The sequence below is a fragment of the Podarcis erhardii genome, assembly GCF_964252035.2.
Source record: "Podarcis erhardii genome assembly, chromosome: 1".
NCBI classification, from domain to species: Eukaryota; Metazoa; Chordata; class Lepidosauria; order Squamata; family Lacertidae; genus Podarcis; species Podarcis erhardii.
Genome location: NC_138497.1, coordinates 88308270 through 88329998, shown reverse-complemented (window position 1 = coordinate 88329998; position 21729 = coordinate 88308270). Strand labels below are relative to the sequence as shown.

The following is a 21729-nucleotide window of genomic DNA, read 5'->3' as shown; positions in this document are numbered from 1 at the left end:
AAGTGAGTTAGCAAGGACAGAATAATACTCAGGTGGTTGCATTTATTTTATAGCCTTGCCCGTGGATGAGGAAAGATCGTTCACCTTGAGAGCTTTAGCAAACCTTTCCTGCTAATATAGCAGCCTCCTCTGGGGAAAGAAAAAAAGAAGGAGGGGAAGAAAGAAAGGGGAAAAAATGAGGCAGACCGCCATAACGCTGGCCCGGGAAGAATTTTTTCAAAAGACTTATTGCAAATATATATATATATATATTAAACATTAAACATTGCAGATCAAGGTAGGGTCCCCTCCTCTCCTTGCAAGCAATTCAGGGCAGAGGTGCTCCCCAAGAGTTTGCAATAAGAACTTCCAGACCTGGTGGGAACCTGGCAAATTTCACCTTGAGGAACAATCACAGCATTTTCTTTTTCAAAAAAGATAAACAAAGTACAGAAGCAGGAGGGCGAGAGAAAGAGAAAGAGAAAGAAGGAGAGGGAAAGGGAGAGCAACAGAAGTTCCCTGTTCCTCATCCAAATGACTTTTCAAAGAAGATTCACATCAGACAGAAGGAAAAGGTAGCACAAACCGCAATGTTGTTGTAAGACAATGAGAGTAGGAACAAGGCGCTCTCTTACCTTGGCTTCACATTTCTTGTGACAGGAGAGCTTGCAACCTGGACGGGAAACAGAAAAGGAGCGGGGAGGGGAGGGGAGGGGTGGAAGAAGAGAGAAATGAAAAACAAGAAATCTTACGTTTCAAACCGAAACATTCAAGAAACTGGGGAAGAAAAGGGGCCTCACCCAGGGGAAAAACGGAAGCAAGGCAAGAAAGAACAGATGAGCAAATCCCCCCCTCCAAAAAAAAAAAAAAAAAAGAGGGAGGGGAAATCACCCAAAAAAACTCCACCCAACCCTAGACTGTGCTACAAAAGGAGCCGCTTCCAGGCTTTCTGAACAACTCCTGTGAGAAGGGGGAGAAAGGCTACACACCACGCGCAGGAGGGAGGGGAGGCAGAGGGAGGGGGGAAGTAACCCTCTCCGCACGCTGGCACCTAGCCAAAGATAGCCCAGGCTGCACAGGTACGCGCCAGCCCGCTCCGACAGCTCCAGTCCTGGGGATAATACTAAACACATTGTTTGGGAGCTGCCTGCCAGCCCACTGCGCTGTCAGAGGCTGCCCTGAGGCTGTGCATTTTTTTCCTATTTCCACCCCTCCTTTCGTGACTAAACTTCACACACACACACACCCCACACACAAATGGGCCGAGCCCTCCCTCTTTTGGGGAGTCATGTTTCTAAGTCGTTAACTCCAGCAAGAATGTTGAAAATGTACAGGCTATGCTCCCCTCCTTAGGAGGCAGCATCACTTTACGGTTGTATGGATTTGGAACAGGACCAGGAAAAGAAAAGAAGGGGGGATTGTTCCTCCCTCCTCCCACTGTCCCAAAAAAAAAAAACAGCTTAGGAAACAAAAGGATGAGCATTCTTGGCCTAATTTTCTCATCTCACCTTGCTTTGCTTTGTTCAAATGCTTGTTGCAAAAGCTCACTGGACAGCAAGGCAGCAAAGTCATTATTTTATTATATTGGCTGTTCAGGCTGGGGAAAGTCCTTACAATCCATTTCCTCATAAGAGCCCATTTTGTTCCTATTTTGCAGAAGAAGAACTGAGGGCATGGAAGTAGGATTGCTCCAGGCCAACCACTAAAGTCCTAGTCTGCTCAACTAACCAATAAGACAAACCAATTCACAAGGAACAAACCAATTCACAAGGAATGTTACATTTGAAAGTACTGTACCATGATTCAGCAAAGGGCCTCTCATCCCACTCTGCTTTTGAACTGTGGCTTCTTTGGCATCCGCATCTAATGTGGAGCTCACTGCCCTCTGCAGCCAACCCCAGCAGTCTCCACTCAGGTAAGACCAGCAACAAGTGAAAGAGGAAGACTATGGACTCATTCATGCTGTTACTTAATATGGATAGCAAGCTTCCTGTGCCTCCATTCATTCTCTGCTGTCCATATAACATTCTCCCTCAAAATCACTGCTTCCAACACTTCCCCCTCCCACAATCCAGATTTCCTCATACCCTCACCTTTTCAGAATATCCCTGGTGTAAGAAAATCTAGATTGACAGAGAGGAAAGCGTGGAAAGGCAGTGATTTGGAGGAGAACGTAAAATGGACAATGGACACTTAAAGGAGCTATGGGAAGCTTACTATCCACATTGAACACAAGCTTGGAGAAGCCCCTTGTTCCAAAGACTGCTCTAGTTGGCATCATGATAACAAGCTCTTCCCAATCAACTCACATCATAAAATGAGCAGAAAGGTGAGTACTTTATTATGCCTCCTATCCCTTCTAATAAGAGCTGTGGTTGAGAGTTGAAGCTGAACATATTTTAACTAGAAATCTGCCACCACTGCTTAGCTGTGCAGACATGGGCAGGCTTTGCAGCCAGGTAAGGATTCAAACCACTGCCATCTCTGGTCCAAGTCCAGCTTTCTATCTCCTACAAGAGGTGTGGGCAACCTGGTGCCCTCCAGATGTTGCTGAACCTCAGAGCCCATCATCCCAAACCCCTGGCAATACTGGCTAGGGATATAGACCGCTGTCTTATACTGATTTGGCCCACTGGGTCCATCGAGTTCAGTAGCGTCTGTTCTGATTGGCAGCAGCTTTCCAGGATTTCAGGCATAAGTATCCCACCTAAAGATGTGGGGGAATGAACCTGGGACCTTCTGCATGTTAGGTAAACAGTCTGTCCCTGAGTTGCATCCCTTCCACATGGGCTCAATGGAAACAGGAGTTCAAAAGTATATTGAGAGCCACCATCATCCCCCAGTCCAGCCCTACGAAACACCAGCTCATCTTAGCCGAAAGGCTAGGAGAATGTAATAACAAACTTCACCTAGATGATAAAGGTAAAGGTAAGGGGACCCCTGACCGTTAGGTCCAGTCGCGGACGACTCTGGGGTTGCTCATCTCGCTTTACAGGCTGAGGGAGCCGGCGTTTGTCTGCAGACAGTTTTTCCGGGTCATGTGGCCAGCATGACTAAGCCACTTCTGGCAAACCAGAGCAGCGCACGGAAACGCCATTTACCTTCCCACCGGAGGGGTACTCATTTATCTACTTGCACTTTGACGTGCTTTCAAACTGCTAGGTGGGCAGGAGCAGGGACCGAGCAACGGGAGCTCACCCCGTCGAGGGGATTCGGACCACCAACCGTCTGATCAGCAAGCCCTAGACTCTGTGTGATCAAAATCCTCACAAGCTTGAGAATGAAGTGAAGATGGGGGGGGGACTAGGGGGGAGATTATTTTTTTCATGCTTAAACTGCCTTGAGGCTTTAAAAAATGTTTTATGTTAAAAAAAGAAAAGCCCAAGATAGAGCAAAGCCAGATGCATTGCTTTTGCTCCTCTCTAAGGTTTTGAAGTTGTGTGAGCATAGAGCAGTTACAGAAAGCGCTGCAAGGAGACTGTGTGCATTTCAAAGTACCTTCTATAAAACATTCCATGTGGGACGGGGAGCATGGTGGACTCCTGAACAATAAATGCATACATGGAATGTCATGGGAATGCCTTAATTCCACAAGCACATGTTCTCCCTGCCTCCCTAACCCAGCACACTGGTAGAGATCTTGAGCTCCTGATAAAAATCACTTCCCAGTGCCATCCAATTTTGTCTGGGCAAGAGAGCTCCCAACCCAACTTGCAAGGCCAGCTTAGTACCATGCATGGAGGCGTATTAGCCCCTACATAGCAATGCTCTGTGTATGCTTCCATGTCACAAGGACAAACAGAAAAGGCACAGAATGTGATACTGAGTGCAGGCTTCAGAGTGCTTTAAAGAAATCCCAGATTTCATTTTACATAGCTGCTCTTAGAAATGTGTGACCAATGCCTGCTGGAATGGTGGCTGAATAAGATTTCTAGGGGGTGGGCATGAGACATCAGAACCTTCAATAACTGCTTCTTCCTCCTCATTATTAACAAAATCAAATTCTGCAAAAAAAGGGGTAGAGCCTGAAAATTATGCAAAATAAAGAGAAGTAATGCATGCTTGTACTACTTGGGGTTTGTTCACATTGGAGTTCACCATCTGTTTGCAGCTCTTTGCATTTCCATGTAAATGCCCCAGTAATTTCAGGTTTACCCAATATGGGTAAATTGCAGGAAATCAGATTTGTTCAAACTGCTCCATTTGGGGTTGCAGGTTATTTGTTTTGGTGCTTTGGGGTGGGTGAATCAATTGTCACTTTCTGCTGCTCCCCTTTTCATGTCCACTACTTCTTCAATGCTTTCACTTCATAACTGGTATGCTCCTGAATAGAGGTTCTTTTTTTTCCAATCCCTCTGATTTGCACAAAAACAGAAAACTGCACAAGCAAACCACATTAAAAAAATTCTGTACCAGATATCCTGGGCAGCAATCTGAAAAGTCGGTGCTGAGAATGTACAATTGCTTTCATTTCTTTTTTTCAACAGAAAGGCGTGAAAGGAGCATAGCCATATATCAGATTTGCACAAAAACCAAATGCTGCACAAGCAAATCTACAAGTGCCTGGCTGTGTGCTTTTGCACAATTCTGGGGCAGGGAAACACTAAAAGGAATGCCTTTTATGAGCAAGAAGGACTGAAGCTGTTCCTCCTATACAAATTCAAATACGTGCTGATGTGGTCTACTCTGGTCTAAACCGAATGGAGGGAAAGTGGATAAACAGCTAAAAATGCCCAAAGGTGGACAAGCCTAACCATAAATTATTTAGGTTGTAGAATTCAGTATTTCTTGGCACATAATCTGAATTGTCTGGGTGCATAATTTATTTTATTCCATATTGAACATACACGGTGCTGTCCAAGTGATAAACTTAGTGGAGGCAAATAACAGCTTGCTTTCACACCAGCCCCTTTTCTTTCAAATTTGCATCATTCATTCACTCATTCATTGATATTACAAAGAATTGAAACAACATCACTGCCAAACTGTTGCAATCCAATACTTCTCCTGTTGTTCTTCCATCCTTCTTTGGTTCATAGCACTTTTTAAAAAAAAAATGCAGTACATTTCCTATCCATCAGGAAGTGGCAAAGCTTTATTACAGCAGCTAAGAGGAGCTATTGTGGGTGGAGATGTACCAACATTTCCTGGTTGCACTGCCTTCCATGAGTGCCAGGCTACTCTTTTATTTTATTTATTTATTTGCTAAATCTGTATCCCAGCATTCTGCCAAATGGTGCTTAAAGCAGCTATGGGTCCTGCAGTGTGGTTCCTCCCACCATTGCTTTAAAAGGCAAATGCTGAAATTAAAATAATTTTTAAAAATTCCTTTGACGCATTCCGTCACACTTGTTAATATAACGTTTTCTTTTCCTATCAGTGCACAACAGCACAAGCATGTTTAATATAAAGAGGAGGAGGAGGAAGTGAAGAAGTGAAGAAAGAGAAGGAAGAGAGGCAGCCAGCCAACCGTTGCCGCCACTGGGGAAGAATAACTGCATCGACAGAACTGGACTCCTTACCGCAGTTGAGATCAAGCACTGGAGAGACTGTCCAAACTTGCCACAGTCAAAACAACAGAGGGCAAAGGAACCCCAAGGCAAGCAGAGGAGACAGGGAATGGAACACACACACAGGGAGAGAGGGCTCACCCACACTTGTCCCATGTTTTCTTCTGCTTGTTCCTGCTTTCTAGACATGGGTCCAAAGGGTTTCCAAAGGGTTTTTCTTTCATCCTGCCACTTTCCCCAGGAAAACCCACTGTTTACTGCTGAATCGGAACAAACACCAATTCGCAGAAAACCCAGTTCAGGTTTGTAAACAGCGATCCACCAGTAAACAATGGGTTTTCCCAGGGAAAGTGGTGCTGCAAAAGAAAAAAACCTATCGGAACTGTGCCTAGAAAGCACAGCACAAGCGGTAACAGGGACAAACCCACAATTACCAAAGGAAAGGGCCAGCCAGGAATGGAATGCACCCGACTACTGTCCTGGTACAAAGAACATGCCAATAACCACACCACGCTTGCCTTATATTCTAGGAAATGTCCGGCTGAAGCAAACAGAGCTTCCTTCTGATTAAACATGCCCAGGATCTTGCTTTAAGGCCTACGTCAGCCATACCCATCCTCTTCTGCCTTCGCTGTGGGAACAGTCTCAGTGAAGACAGCAAAGGGGAATATGTTGTACTAGATTATGTGCCATGTGGTACCATCGTTTGTATATTATTTGTATCTTACTGCCGAAGAACCATAGTATGGCTTGCAAACCAACAGTGACCATCTGCTGGCCAGGTGTAGTTACAGGGCCACCAGTTGCTGGACCAGTCATAGGAATCTGGAGTAGGGAGGCAAGGGAATGCCTGCCTCCCCTGGATGAACCAAAAAAGTAAGGCCTCAGCTGCACTATAGATTTAAAGCAGTTTCATGGCTTCCTCCCGAGAATGCTGGGCCAGTGCTGAAATTACGTATAAGCTAAACAAGCTATAGCTTAGGGCCCCACTCTCTTGGGGGCCCCCCAAAAAAATTTAAAGGGAAAAAATTGTATTTCACTATTAATATACTTCTTAATTGTATTTCAGTTCAACAATTACTTTGATAAAATACATATTTTGTTATGTGCAAATGGCTTTAGATACCTATTAGGTCCATCAATTACCATATAGCATACATTCAACAGCTGGACATATAAAGGGCCCCATTACCTTCAGTAGCTTAGGGCCTCATCAAACCTAAACCCGGCCCTGCTGGGAACTGTAGTTTGTTAAGAGTGCTGAAAGTTGTTAGAGTTGTAGAATTGGAAGGGCCAAGAGGGTCATCTAGTTCAACCCCCTGTGACGCAGGAATCTTTTGCCCAATGGGGCTCGAACCCACAACCATGAGATTATGAGCCTCATAGAATCATAGAGTTGGAAGAGACCACAAGGGCCATCGAGTCCAACCCCCTGCCAAGCAGGAAACACCATCAGAGCACTCCTGACATATGGTTGTCAAGCCTCTGCTTAAAGACCTCCAAAGAAGGAGACTCCACCACACCGCCTCATTCTCTACCAACTGAGCTATCATTGTTAGGAGACCCCTATTCCCTTCACAGAGCTAAAATCCCCAGAACTCCCTGGGAAGAAGGGTTGATTGTAGCACTGTGAGGGGAAGTGAATGAACTCGTAGCAATTACTGGAATTTATGAAGCCAGTCTAGACAATTAAATAAAGAGAAGGGTAGAAAACGACACAACAATTGTCTGGAGAAAGAACCTCTTGGTCCATTTATCACAGGGGCAAGGGGGACTATAGCCGAGAGCATGATTTAAGCCAGTCTTGCAAAGTAACTGTTATATCCATTTTGCTGGGAGTTCTGTATGGCATTCCAGCAGCATAGTCCAGTGCTGTTTGTTATCCTGATATGTTGGGTTTTTGTTTTGCTTTTTAAGGAGAAATGCATGGAATTGTGAAGTTGATTGCAGCAGCAGTGCAATGAATTAAGGGCGGTTGGGTGAATAAAATCAGGGAAAGAATGGAGTATTTCATTTGCAGATGGAAGGATATCATCAAGATTATTTGGAAACTTACTGTAAACACATTTAAAAAGTTAACAATAAAAGATTAAATTCAGCAGCAAGAAATATTGAGATATTGGGCCTTCTTGGTAGTGGCACTCACCCTGTGGAACACCCTCCCATCAGATGTCAAGGAAGTAAGTACGTATCCTATTTTTAAAAGACATCTGAAGGCAGCCCTGTTTAGGGAAGTTTTTAATATTTAATGCTGTATTGTTTTTAACACTCGATTGGGAGCCGTCCAGAGTGGCTGGGGAAACTCAGCCAGATGGGTGGGGTATAAATAATAAATTTTTATTATTAAATTTTTATTATAAAACTGACAAAAAATAAGATATGGGGGAAATTTGAATATTTAGTGGAAAAGAAATTAAAATCAACCATGGCAGAGGTGGGAGTCAATACCAATTCCGCATTTTGCATTTGAAGTATTGTTATTCCTTCAAAATGATTAATTTTTTAAAAGAGAAGAAGGACATCATCAAAACACGAAGTGTGCCCAATGAATGAGAGGTCTACCAATGGAGAAACCATGGAGAGGCAGAGCTGGTTAAGAGTTACTCAAAGGCCAGGTCTACTAAGCCTCACCACTCAGGCACCAGATATACCAAAAATGGAAGATCTGTTACCTGGTAGTAGTTATATGTATAGATACTTGATGTGCTCTATTCCCACCCACCCATCTTCTCCCCATGTACACCCAACATGCCCGAATACTACCCCTTTCTGTTTACAGGAAAAACAAAACAAATAACACTGAGCAACAATTTTTTACTTTTTGAATGTTGTCTAGATTTCTACAACTGATTTAGGGTATTTTTGCACTGCTGAATCAGAAAATGGCATCCGTTTCTCTCCATCAGGTCAGGTTTTTGAGCTATGTTGATTTGAAAAAAATCAGATCTTGTGACAAAATCGATTACAAATTACTTGTGACAAAATCTTGTGACAAAATCGATTGATGAAGGGTGCTCATCAATGGTTCCTCTTCATCCTGGAGAAGAGTGACTAGTGGGGTGCCACAGGGTTCTGTCTTGGGCCCGGTCTTATTCAACATCTTTATCAACGACTTGGATGATGGACTCAAGGGCATCCTGATCAAATTTGCAGATGACACCAAACTGGGAGGGGTGGCTAACACCCCAGAGGACAGGATCACACTTCAAAACGACCTTGACAGATTAGAGAACTGGGCCAAAACAAACAAGATGAATTTTAATAGGGAGAAATGTAAAGTATTGCACTTGGGCAAAAAAAATGAGAGGCACAAATGGGTGACACCTGGCTTGAGAGCAGTACATGTGAAAAGGATCTAGGAGTCTTGGTTGACCACAAACTTGACATGAGCCAACAGTGTGACGCGGCAGCTAAAAAAGCCAATGCAATTCTGGGCTGCATCAATAGGAGTATTGCATCTAGATCAAGGGAAGTAATAGTGCCACTGTATTCTGCTCTGGTCAGACCTCACCTGGAGTACTATGTCCAGTTCTGGGCACCACAGTTCAAGAAGGACACTGACAAACTGGAACGTGTCCAGAGCAGGGCAACCAAAATGGTCAAAGGCCTGGAAACGATGCCTTATGGGGAACGGCTAAGGGAGCTGGGCATGTTTAGCCTGGAGAAGAGGAGGTTAAGGGGTGATATGATAGCCATGTTCAAATATATAAAAGGATGTCACATAGAGGAGGGAGAAAGGTTGTTTTCTGCTGCTCCAGAGAAGCGGACACGGAGCAATGGTTCCAAACTACAAGAAAAAAGATTCCACCTAAACATTAGGAAGAACTTCCTGACAGTAAGAGCTGTTTGACAGTGGAATTTGCTGCCAAGGAGTGTGGTGGAGTCTCCTTCTTTGGAGGTCTTTAAGCAGAGGCTTGACAACCATATGTCAGGAGTGCTCTGATGGTGTTTCCTGCTTGGCAGGGGGTTGGACTCGATGGCCCTTGTGGTCTCTTCCAACTCTATGATTCTATGATTCTATGATTCTATGATTCTATACATTTTTGTGGCATTATCAGCTGATTTTTGTCAACACATATCATCCTAAATATGTTTTCAAGAGAAAAAAATGTTTTTCCAACAACATATATTGATTACCTGATAGAAACATCGATTACTGTAAACTGAATGGTGGGCATTGATAAAGGTAAGTACACGTAAATTGCATGTTGCTTCACCATTTTTCAAACTTCAGGGCTTGAACTTCCGTTTCTTGGAACTCCTGGAATGCTCAGTGGCAGGGAGGTCTCTCTTCAGAATCCAACAGTAGTCAGCCATCATGACTGCGTCCCAGCGACCCTGATACCTGGTCTCCATCTCTTTCATGTCCTGATGGAATCTCTCCCCCTGCTCATCACTCATTAAACCCAGGTTCTCATGAAACCGGTCCATATGTGAAAATAGGTAGTGCATCTTGACGCTCATGTTGCAGCCCAGGTTTCTGAAAGCAGTCAGTGTGTTGTTGACAAGTTCTGCGTAGTTTCTGGCCTTATTGTTGCCGAGAAAGTTCTTCACTACCAGAACAAATGCCTTCCACGCTTCCAGTTCCACTTCGTTCATTGAGTTTCCGAACTCTGGATCTCTGATGAGCTGACGGATCTAAGGACCGTCAAAGATGCCAGCTTTCAACTTCTCCATGGTCAATCCTGGAAAAGCCTGGCACAAGTAAGTGAAGCAGTCACCATCCTTGTCCAGAGCCTTGGTGAACTGCTTGATTAAGCCGAGCTTGATGTGCAGCTGTGGGAAGAGTATTCTGTTTCTGTCCACCAGAGGGTCGTTGATGATGTTCCTTTCTTTGCAAGGCACCAATTCCTCCCGCACAGGCCAGTCCTTCTTCGTGTAATGCTGAGCACGGTCCCTACTATCCCACATGCACAGAAAACATGGGTACTTGGTGAAGCCAGGCTGTTGTCCCAACAAAAAGTTCACCATCTTCAGGTCAACACAAATAAACCACTTATGCTGATCATAACCAATTTTCTCCAGCACATACTTCACCGCTTCATAGTTCTCCTTCAGTGTAGTTGAGTGAGCCAGGGGTATAGAGGCAAACTGGTTGCCATTGTGTAGCAGAACACATTTCAGTGATTGCTTGCTGCTGTCAGTGAACAGTCTCCAATCTTTGGGTTCCTACTGTGGCACTCCAAGCTTGAGCAGAAGCTGTGCAATATCTGCACAGTACACCAAGTCCTCTTCCAAGAAAAAACGGAGGTACTCCTTGATGCCTTTTGCGGAAGAAGCCGATGCGAGCACTGTCAGAGAGGAGTTTTTTTCCCTTCAATCTGGATGCCAACAGTTCGGCAGAGTCCTTTGACAAGCTGAGATCGCGAACTAGATCATTCAACTCCTTTTGGGAAAATGGATGTGGAGCATCATCTTCAAGAACCACTTCTTCTTCTTCATGTCCTTCAACACTGGAGGCATCTTCATCACTAATGTCAGGAAGGAAGTTCTCCAAAGATAGGTACTGGAATTTCATCACAATGAGCTACAGGATGACGATTGAAGATCAGGATACTTGAGGCTGCTCCAGTTCTTTCTGTTGATCCCAGTCACATCAACAGTGCACAAGTAGCAGTCAGTGACATGGTTTGTTGGCTCCCTCCAAACCATGGGAATTCCAAAGTTCAGACTCCTCTTGCCATTGGTCCACCCACGTAGAGTCTCGGTGCATGCCTTGCACACCATGTGTGGCGCCCAAGCTTTATCCTGGTCACCAAGTTTAATACCCAAATAAGCATGGTAAGCAACTTTATGCTTTGCCGCACCAATTTATGGAAGATTTTGAGGTTTTATGACTTCAAACTGATCCCTTTTCGACATAATCACCCAGAACTATCGGACCTGAATACTTCTTGTCATTAAAATAATCATTTCCAATCAAAACAATTATTCGACATGGCATTTTACCCCCACCAACTTCTTCTAAAATGCTCCACACAAGCATACATGTGAACAAAAACGTAAAAAAAGACATGTGGCCATAGCTCAAAAACTTGACCTGATTGAGCAAAACCAATGTGATTTTTGGATTCAGCACATCAGATTCGTCCTAAATCAACTGAAAAAAATGCAGACAACGAATTTGTTGTTGACCAGTGTAATCAATTAGTCCTGTTTCCATGGGGCTCAGAAATAACACGACAAACAACAAACATGATATAGCATCTTGTGATTTTGCATGATTTTGAGGGTTTAGTTCCTAATTTTGCTCTGACAAAGAAGCAGCCCTGCATCTCCACCCAACTGTGGCCTGGTAACTAACAACATACACAAGCACAATTTTTCAGATTTTTGTGGCTGAGTTACTTTGACAATATACAAGTGACATATCATCATTTGGCCCATGGTGAATTTCCTGGGTGGCCTTCATTGCTAAACAAGATGTTCACCCTCACAGTGGGGGAAGGTATGCATTTAAGGTTTATTGCTCTGTTAATATTTAATGTGTCACTAGCTGATCTCGAGCTCCATTGGATGAGCACTTAGCAAAGAGGAGATTCTAACGCACATAACTACATCCAGCACAAACTTTGCCTTTGCTAAAGAGATCTTGCGGTGTATGTACACCAATCTGGCTATAGAGCATTTCAAAGCACATGGTGAACATTTTCTCATAAATCCATATAATGGTCCTAAGGTACTCCAGAACTGTTGTTCTTACTTTGAAGGTAGGTGTCTGCGTGTGTTGGGGCTTTAAAGGGGAGAAGAGATTTCCCTAAAGCCATCTCCCTGCACAGCTGAGGGGAGACTTGAGTTTACAGCAGTAGTACTAGACCAGCCATTTAAAAAAATAAATCAAAATATAGCTTCATCTTTGGTAAAGAGCCTGTTGTTTATTCATGGTACAGATGATAAGAAAGGGGACGCTTGGTTCTCTACACTATTCCTAATAAATCTTATGGCTATGTACAGTTTAAAAAGACTCTCTTGCTGTGTAATTCTTTCCGGGGAATATGGTTTAATATGGAGGCACTGACTTTTATTATAATGGGAATGAATATAGCTGGGTGTCAAGTCGAACTAGCACCTACTTTAACCCGGATTAAGTGCTGCACACCAGCACAGAATTCACTCTAGATGGGGACGTGCCCCTGTCGAGGGGCAACATTTCCAGATTTATGCACTGCAAAGTCCCACTCCATTCCCCTTTCCTCCCCAGCCCACCCCTGTGAAGCCCAAAACTTTGGTATGTTGCCAGCAAAGCCTTGGGTTGGGTCAAGTTCAATCACCCCAGAGCGGTTTACATTGGCGGCTGCAGCCCTTGCCAGAAACAGCATCTGTTACTTTGATACACAAGACAGCCATTGTTCTTAGCAAGGAAAGGTTACAGGAGCAGGGGATTGCTATACAGGATATGTTACCTTTGCATTTTTAGGCCAAGATTTGAACAGTAGAGAAAACCTGGCCTAGCAGTGAGCAGAAGAGGAGCAGGAGCCAGAGCACTTGGACTCTCCTCAGCCCTCTCTGTCCTTCTCTTAAAATATATATATATATAAAAGAGAGAGACTTGGGACAAGAATGCAGCCAAGTCCAGACTTGTTAACTGTACTTTTCTGGGAAGTGGGCTATCAGTATCTGGGCTGATCTACCCCTCCCAACAGTTTTTGAATCTTATCCATGAAACTCTCTTTGTTCTGCTTAGCCTTATCTAAAGTGGATTTAGTTTGTTCTGCAATGCCTCCCCAATGATACCACATTATTGCTATAGCACAACAACAATAAACCAGAACAATTATGTGATATGCACTGACTGAAAATGAAGCAGTGTGATCGCCCCATGCGGAATAAAAGGGACACCTGGAGGGACTCAGAAGAAACAAGATTTGCAGCAGGTAGCAAAAGTGACAAAAGGGAAGACTCCCAAGGAAGTGAGCCTATGCTGGCAGCCTTAGCTCTGTTGTTCAGAAGAACTCACTGCTGCTTAACGTCCAAGTCCAATTTAAAGTGCCGACTCTGACCTTTAAAACCCTAAATGATTAGGGGTCAAGTTACTTGCATCCATATGAGTCTGCCCATCTTGCAGGTGCACCACTGGGTACCATCAGGCTTGAGGGAATGCAGGAAAGGGAAGGACCATTTCTGCAGTGATCCCTCACCTATGGAACTCCTTCTCCCAGGAGTTATGTTTGGCTCCTTTCCAGTTTTATTTTAGGTAGGCCCTAAATATATATATTTTTCAATCCACCTTTGGTTAGGTAGCCAGTAGGGTTTAAAACCTGGTTTTATTATTGCTATTGGAATGGTATCTGATATTAGAGGCTGTCATGTTATCACATATGCTGTTTTTGCTTTGTGCTGCTCTGTTGGTTTTTAAATTTTAAAAAAGTTCTAATCTATAGGTGGTTTTAATTATTTTGTTACATTTTTTTATTGAAAGTGGGTTTGAAAGGACCTTGGTCCTGAAAAGGGGCCCCACAGTCACTCAAATGAAGAAGATATATAAAAATTTAAAACAATATCAGATATCTTTTGACAGCTTTGTTTTCAACAAAAATGCATGGTAACATATGTAAATATTAAAATATCTCTCCCAGGGTTCTTGCCTTTGCTTGCAAAATGAGTCAAAGGGTGGGGGACTTCAGGGTCAGGACACTGAATGTGACAGCCAGCAAATGATTCCAGAGCAATACATATTCACCCAAATGTCATGTCTTGACCATAGCATGCATACGTAATCTTGAAAAGCTGAACAGGCCTAGAAAGGGGCACTTCAGTTCCCTGCTCTATATGCAATCTCTCTGTGTATGGGTTCCTATATGAACTATCTAGTCATCCTGAGCCTTCCTACCAACCTTTTCAGCTGATCAGAAGTGGACAGAGGCCGGTGGATTCCAGTCAATTCCTCTCTCTCTCTCTCTCTCTCTCTCTCTCTCTCACACACACACACACACACACACACACCTATCCCCACAAGAATTGAGGAATTTTCACTGAATTCCTTTGTAAAGGCTTATAGCCAAGCCCCCAGCATTCAATTTTTCTTAAATACCTCAGTTGTCAACACAGCCAACTTAATATTTCCAAGTTTCATGACAGAGTAATATGACCATCATGACTAGAATTATGCAAACCATCAAGCTTCTTTCTTCTTCTGGACTGTTATGGTCTTCAGGCCTGCATAATTCAAAGGAGTTTTTTTTGTTTGTTTTTTGAGAGGCATGTTAATAGGTGTATAATTCTGTTTTGATTAATCAATAGGTGCATAATGGCCAGTTGCAACTAGAAATGAACAGGAAGGTTAAAAACCCAAAGCTATTTAGTTTTAACATTTTTATACGGTCTTTCTGAAATAGGTCACCAAAACCAAATGACACCAAGACAGCCCACCAGGTAAGCAGCATGCAGGATCTCAGGGCTACTCATAAAGCTGTAACACAATGCACCGTGGGGACAATGAAGCCCAGAGCCTGTGCTGTAGTTTCTGCTGGTGCTGGTGCTGTGCACCAACCTAAAAAGTGCAGCAGTGCTGAAGGGTTACATGCACTACATCACTCAGGGTAGTATGGAGGTGGATCTGCCAAGCACATCACCGTGTGCCTGCCTATAGAACATCTGGCTGCTAACAGCTGCTGCAAGACCAGCAGTTATTCATCGCAAGAAGATTGCCGTTACACAATTGCATGCAAACTACTCCAACTCAAAAAGATCAGGTTGGAAAAAAGGTGCTTAATTGAGCGAGGGCTCAGTGAATGATATCTGGGAAAATAAAAATAAGACACCTTAGTGCTGTGTTTGATCATATCTGGATTTTCCAACTGCAAGCAGTAGGGTTGATTTTATGACTGCCATTATTAAGCATTTGCTACTATTTGTACTGCTTTGTTTTTACTGCAATTAATTATAAGTTTGCAGATTTAATTGTTGTTGCTGTATGCATTATTGGGCACCCAAGTATCCCTAGTGGTTGAAGGTGCAGGATATACATTATGCAAGCAAACAAATACAATTGTGTCAAGTGCTGACTTATGAACTAGACTTATGAACTAGACTTATGAACTTATGACTTTTGGGTCCTTTCCAGCCATACAATTTAGTGGAGCATGGCAATGGCATGATAATGACTGGAACTGTGTTATGATAAGATGCAACCATGGCACCACCTCTAGCCTGGCACACACTAGCATGCAGTGTTTGGGTGGCCACTTAAAATGGCACTGCATTGTGGGTGGGGGCAGAGAGCTGTTCCATATGTCCTGTTTTTCATGTACCACTGCTCATCCTGAGAATCTGGCTATTATCTCCAGATTCTCCTAACTTTGGTTAGGAGCAGGAGGAGGGAACAGACTCCATTTAGCAGCTGCCAGTGGCACTGCAGAAAGAGTCAGATAAAGGCTATCCTGTTTCCACTGCAACATTATAGCTTCTCTCTTTCTCCAAGCTACCCAAGAGCCACTCAAAGGGAAGCACATTGAAAGGTTCAGAGAACCCAAATCGCTGAAGAACTGCCAAGAGGTACGGTAATCCAAATTCCCATTGGTGCCAAGTCCTTAAAGCCAGAGGAGAAGCAGCTCCGTTCCTCTTGAATTCATTTATTCTTGTTTAATTTTAATTGTTTTTCTACAGCATTTTTAGCTAGCATAAAGCTTTACCATTCTTATCTGGAAATGGACAGTAATGGCCTCCTGGGAGTAGAGAAAAGCACTCTGGAATTACAAGCATCTGAGAACTTCTCCAGAAACACTTGTATTTGTTAATATTTTACCCAAATTAAGCTCTCATTTCTGATACAGTCCAGTCGCTTGTAATGCAACTAATGACCAAGAAATGTTTGCAAATAAAACCAGCAGCTATTAGCTCTCCAGCAGAACAGGAAGCAGCAAGTGCTGTTTCGGGTCATATGAGATGCTGACGCATAAATAGGCAAGTTACAGGAAATCAGTGTTGTTTAGCAAGCAAAATACTGGGTTTCAGCTTTTAGAAGAATTCAGTTCCTATATCCATGTTCCTAATTTAATCGCTGCACCATCAAGTGATGACTAGCAAGTCTCAGTGAGTCAGCTCACATCCAAGACCGCAAATGGAACTTCCAAACTACCTCAAACTATCTCAAGACACTCATCTTTTGAAAACCATGGGATCCATTTATACATTCACCCACATGCTGAGAAATATGAGTGATGCACGCTCATGTATGAGCCAATCCTCGGTGGGACAAGTCATCGCCCTTCAGCTTCCCCCTTTGTTAAATGTGAGCTCAGGTAACGTTGCAAGCAAAGGTGGAGGGCAAGCAACATTAAATGTTGTCACACACTTTGCGCAAACCAAAACAAACCAAAAAGTGGCACAGCACAGAGAAAAAGATGGGAAGGGCAACACTTGTGCCTAGCTTCAGTAAACAATGGCTTATAAAGTTGAAAACATACACATCAATGCTACACAAATATAATAGGACTTATGAGCAATCCAGTTACTTAAAAAGTGAGGCAGACTAGCCATATTCGCCATCAGTGTTTTCAGATTGGTTGCTTCTGGAGAGTTATCAAAAGCTGGAGAAGACAACCTCTTTAAGTTTTGTGTGCCTGCTTCTGGAGCTTTTCTTAAACTTCCAGCTGCTTGACTAAGATGGACTTCTCCTGAAAGCTCCCATCATCTTCCACCTCCTCCTCCTCTTCTCCCAACTTCCGCCACCTTCTCTGCCCCTCTGGAGCAGCAGAACTGTCAGAGGCTTTATTTATCTCAGGCGGTAAAGGCTTCCTAGTGCTCATGCTCAGAAAAGAAGCACCAACAGAAGCTCACAAAGTAGCAAGTGGGGACCCCTGGTGGAGCCCACTTATGCTCTCCCAAATATTTCTAATTTAATGGATGTGCCACTGAAATTTTGGTTTGCAGAACAAGCCAGACTACATGTATGTGCACACATGCATGGTAAGAAGATACAATTCATAGAATCATAGAATCATAGAGTTGGAAGAGACCACAAGGGCCATCAAGTCCAACCCCCTGCCAAGCAGGAAACACCATCAGAGCACTCCTGACATATGGTTGTCAAGCCTCTGCTTAAAGACCTCCAAAGAAGGAGACTCCACCACACTCCTTGGCAGCAAATTCCACTGTCAAACAGCTCTTACTGTCAGGAATTTCAGCTAGACTTTCTGCAGCAAACATGCCATTAGGTTAAAACATTGAAGTGCCTTCTTTGGGGCTTCCTGTTTAGATGCAAGAGGGGCTGTGGCTGCTCCCTTCCACACTGCAGCCAGGGTAGGACGTGCAAGCGCCATGCAACGGAGGGAGAGAAGCCTGAATCAGCCCAGATTTCCAAGCAAAGACTGGTGGCTTAATCAGCCCTCAGGCATTCTCTGCTGCTGCGCTTGTTTCCTGCCTGAGGGAACACAGGAAGCGGGCATTGTTGAAGTCTCAATAAGCATTTCCTCCTTGTCTGAGACATCGGAAAGAGAACTGTGCACCTGACCAGGTCCGATAAAAAGAACTTGGCTGAACATATGAACACAACTCGCTGCCCAGTGACTTCCACCTGATCTGTATCAACTGTGTCAGACTGACAGCGTGAGCTGCTGGGGTCTGCAGTGGGCCATCCCATTCCTTCCGGCACATGTGCGCTCTTCTGAGTCACATGCAAGACGGGAAGGTAATGACCTCCCATTCCTGCAGTAACCTCCTGCTCAACTTTACTCATCCATGTTATTTGTGCAGAAGAATCCTTCCCCTCCCAGAGACCATCCTTCTACCAGCAACAAAACCCATTCTGGCTGAGAGTGCAGGAGTTTCTAAACTTACAGAGCAGTGCACTACGCAAATATGAAACAATCAGAACTATCTTTAGCTAAAACTGTAACTTGTGATGGTTTGAATGAACGCCTCCAAGTTTCTTTCTCTTTTCCACCTTAGACTCTGGTTATTTTTTTAAGAGTTACTAAACTGAAATGCACTGCTTGCTCTGCCCTCCACAGAGACTACCGAGGGGCAGTTCACACAACCATCCTGTGTTCAAAACATGGACAAGATGTGGAAGTGATTCATCACAAAGTGGCAGCCATGATTTTGCATGCTATCGCTCAACTCACTTTCAAAAGGTTTGGAGAGGGCACAAAGTCAAAGGCTATGCGATGATGAACCACTCACAAGCTGAATGCAGCATGAATGTTTTGAGCCCTAAACTATATATAAAACAGTAAAATAAACAGGTTAAAACTATAAAAAGCAGACTCTTCTGCTAAAGCCAAAGGGTTGCAGGGCCTCAGCCATGAGTCAATTCTTATCCCACCTAACGTTTTAAGTTATGTGTTATGTGCAGGAATGTAACAAAAAGTGGGAGGGCAAGCAGAGGCCTTCCAACAGAGGAGGGAACTGTTCCATCCTAAGCAGGTGGGCTATTTCCCTAAACATTTTCTCCCAAACCTTTATAATAATAAACCCCAGGTGCCCATCTCAGCTCTTTCCAAGCTTGCAGGAAAAGCTCTCCTTGTCTTACTGGGTGAAAGGAAGCTTTTTATTTTTCAAAATGGACCTGGGTTGGGGTTTTGACAGAGCCAGAGATAGGGCTTTGGTGTTAAGGAGTTGTGCCTCCAATATGAAACATGGACTGCAGCTGTGAGCCGAGATACTTTGCATTTTGCGTCTTTTCATGCATGGAGCAAAAACAGAGAGGCTAAGAGAATACATTTAGCTGGAAAGCTCTCTTTGTGGGGTGCACACGGATCCTGATTTAGGCTAAAAATCAGTCAAGAGCAGATTTCAAAGGCGCCAGAAGGGGGGGGAAGGGGGGAGAAGAATTGTGTGCTGTCAGTGTTCACTCAATTAGCATTTCAAACATGGCAGCAACATCCTAAGCAAATATAATTAAAGTGTGCTCTGGAAGGGATGTTTATTTTAAGGGGCTACTAAATACGATGGTATATATGTGCATGTGTGTGTGTGTGTGTGTGTGTGTGTGTATTTGATGAAACACAGTAGGTCAATTCACATCCCAGCTCTTTCCTAGAAAGTGCTGCCAGATCTTTAACATTCATTGCTTCTATTTTAAATGTGTGTGATATGTTCCAACTTGTATAGCTAGCCTGGACTGTACAAGAGCCCAGATGAAGGCTAGGGGGTATCACATACTTGTTCTTGAAAGAGTGTTAAAAACAGAAGCAGCAAATGTTAAAAGAGCTGTAGTGAATTATTAAGAGTGGGAATTAGCCTATGACAGGGATGGGAAACCCCAGGTTCTAGAGGCAGATATGGCCCTCCAGGCCTCTCTGTCTGGCCCTTTGAACCCTCCCCAAGCCACATCTCTAGCAGGTCTTGCTTCCTGCCCAAAATGTTCTGCCTGACTAGAATGTGTCCCTGAAATTTTATGTCTCTTGTTTTCCTGGATGGAGGACAGAAAGGGATATGTGAGAGAAAACAGCTTATTATACAAAGGAAGGAGTGTGTGGAGTGTTAGGGGAGGGATAGTACCTCTGGTGGGGGACACAGTGTGTTCCTTCTGGGGTAGTTTGTCCACCTTTGGTCCCCCACCCCATGACTCCTAGAAGCTATCAGCATGTGACAGCAGCCACACCCCAGGAAGTGTGTTCAACTGGCTGGCTAAACCAGGTGAAGAAGAAGAGTTTGGATTTGATATCCCGCTTTATCACTACCCAAAGGAGTCTCAAAGCGGCAAACATTCTCCTTTCCCTTCCTCCCCCACAACAAACACTCTGTAAGGTGAGTGGGGCTGAGAGACTTCAGAGAAGTGTGACTAGCCCAAGGTCACCCAGCAGCTGCATGTGGAGGAGCAGGGAAGTGAACCCGGTTCCCCAGATTACGAGTCTACCGCTCTTAACCACATGCTCTCAGGTGAGCATGGCCAATGGGTCTTAAACCCTCGGTGAGTTAGGGACTTCCCCTGCATGTGAAAACAGGCTCTGGCAGATTGAGCAGATGAGACCAATAGAGGGTCCAACAGTCAAGAAGGCAGTTTCTGTATGTGCTGTAGAGGGAAGTGAGGAGTGAGGGGCAGGTGGGGCTTGTCAACCTAGGAAGGTAGCTCATCTAGGAGAAGGGAAACTCTAATCCTTAACCTCTGCTGCATTGCAACTATACACATTTGTGAGAAGGGCTTGAGGAGTAATCTCCAAGGAAAAATCCGTACCAGCTGCCTTGCAGGACATCTTCAGTAGGAGAAAAGGATAAGGATAAAACGTGGTCCCTTCCAACTCTACAATTCTATGAATCTATAAAAGCTGCAGTGGAGCCCCCAAGGTGCCTTGTATGCCCCCTTCCAGCAACTGCTGCAGCCAAGCTGGTGTCAAATGTACTACTCTGCTTTTTTTGGAGCACATCAACAAGTTAAGAGAGCTGTCCTGCTGTCTGTACACCCTGGGAAGGTCACTCAGGTGCTGCTAATGCAGCAAAAACAACATAGGAGGCAGCAGCTACAAGTTACCAGTCTCTGCAGCCACAGCAGGCACTGTGATTCTCCAGCAGTTTGACTTTGTCCCCATTGTCTTACAAGGCAGACAGATGCCGACAAAAATACAAAGCTAAGAGTCACATTCATTGCCCCGTCCACTTTTACCTCTAGCTCTGCTCACCAATGGCATCTGGCCCTCGGAAGGATACCCAGAAAGGAATGCAGCCCTCAGGCTGAAACGGGTTCCCCACACCTGACAAGCTGCATGCCACCCACCACTGGCCTATCTCATTCAGTGTGTTCTAGAACATAACAGTGAATTATCAGAGGCTAGAATGTTCAAAGTCTAAAAGTCATTTGCCAAAATCTCCATGTAGCCTACAAGCATAGAGTACTTTCCCAACTCAGCTACCTTTTCCCCCTTCCCAACAACCAACCAGGCAACCAGCATGTCCTGCCACTGCACTCCATCCTCTGCTTCTTGCCACTCACCTGCCACCTTGAACTACACTGCTTCCTTCCCCAGCCCAACCCAAGTTCCCCTGTGACTACCTATGTTTGAAATCCAAAGAGTCCACATCACTGCTACCGCAGCCAGCACTTCATCCTCTACTCCAGGGGTCATAGGAAAACTTGTTCTTCAGCAGTCCCCTAAGCATGTAAAGCCCACAAGGAGCTGCTTTTTGCAGCTCTGCTTCCATCGACAGTTGACGCGCTCAGATGTTATGTTTGGCTCACAAGACTAAGAGTGGGTGCCCCCCTCTTGTACCATAAGGGCTGGTCCACATGTTAAAAGGAAGCAGAACAAGGGTGCGTCTTGCATTTATTTTCTGGGACTTGTGGATCTCATGCATTGCGCAT

At 44.2% G+C, this 21729-nt stretch overlaps 1 protein-coding gene across 14 annotated transcripts in view; it reads right to left on the bottom strand.

Moving 5' to 3' along the window:
• Positions 1 to 21729, bottom strand: part of TNS1 (tensin 1) — a 335674-nt gene that overhangs the window by 206150 nt on the left and 107795 nt on the right. For all 14 annotated transcript variants that reach the window (XM_081852254.1, XM_081852268.1, XM_081852271.1 and 11 more), the window contains exon 3: positions 615 to 652. In XM_081852254.1, the coding sequence (XP_081708380.1) occupies positions 615 to 652 (38 nt within the window). The remainder of the gene's footprint in view (positions 1 to 614; positions 653 to 21729) is intronic.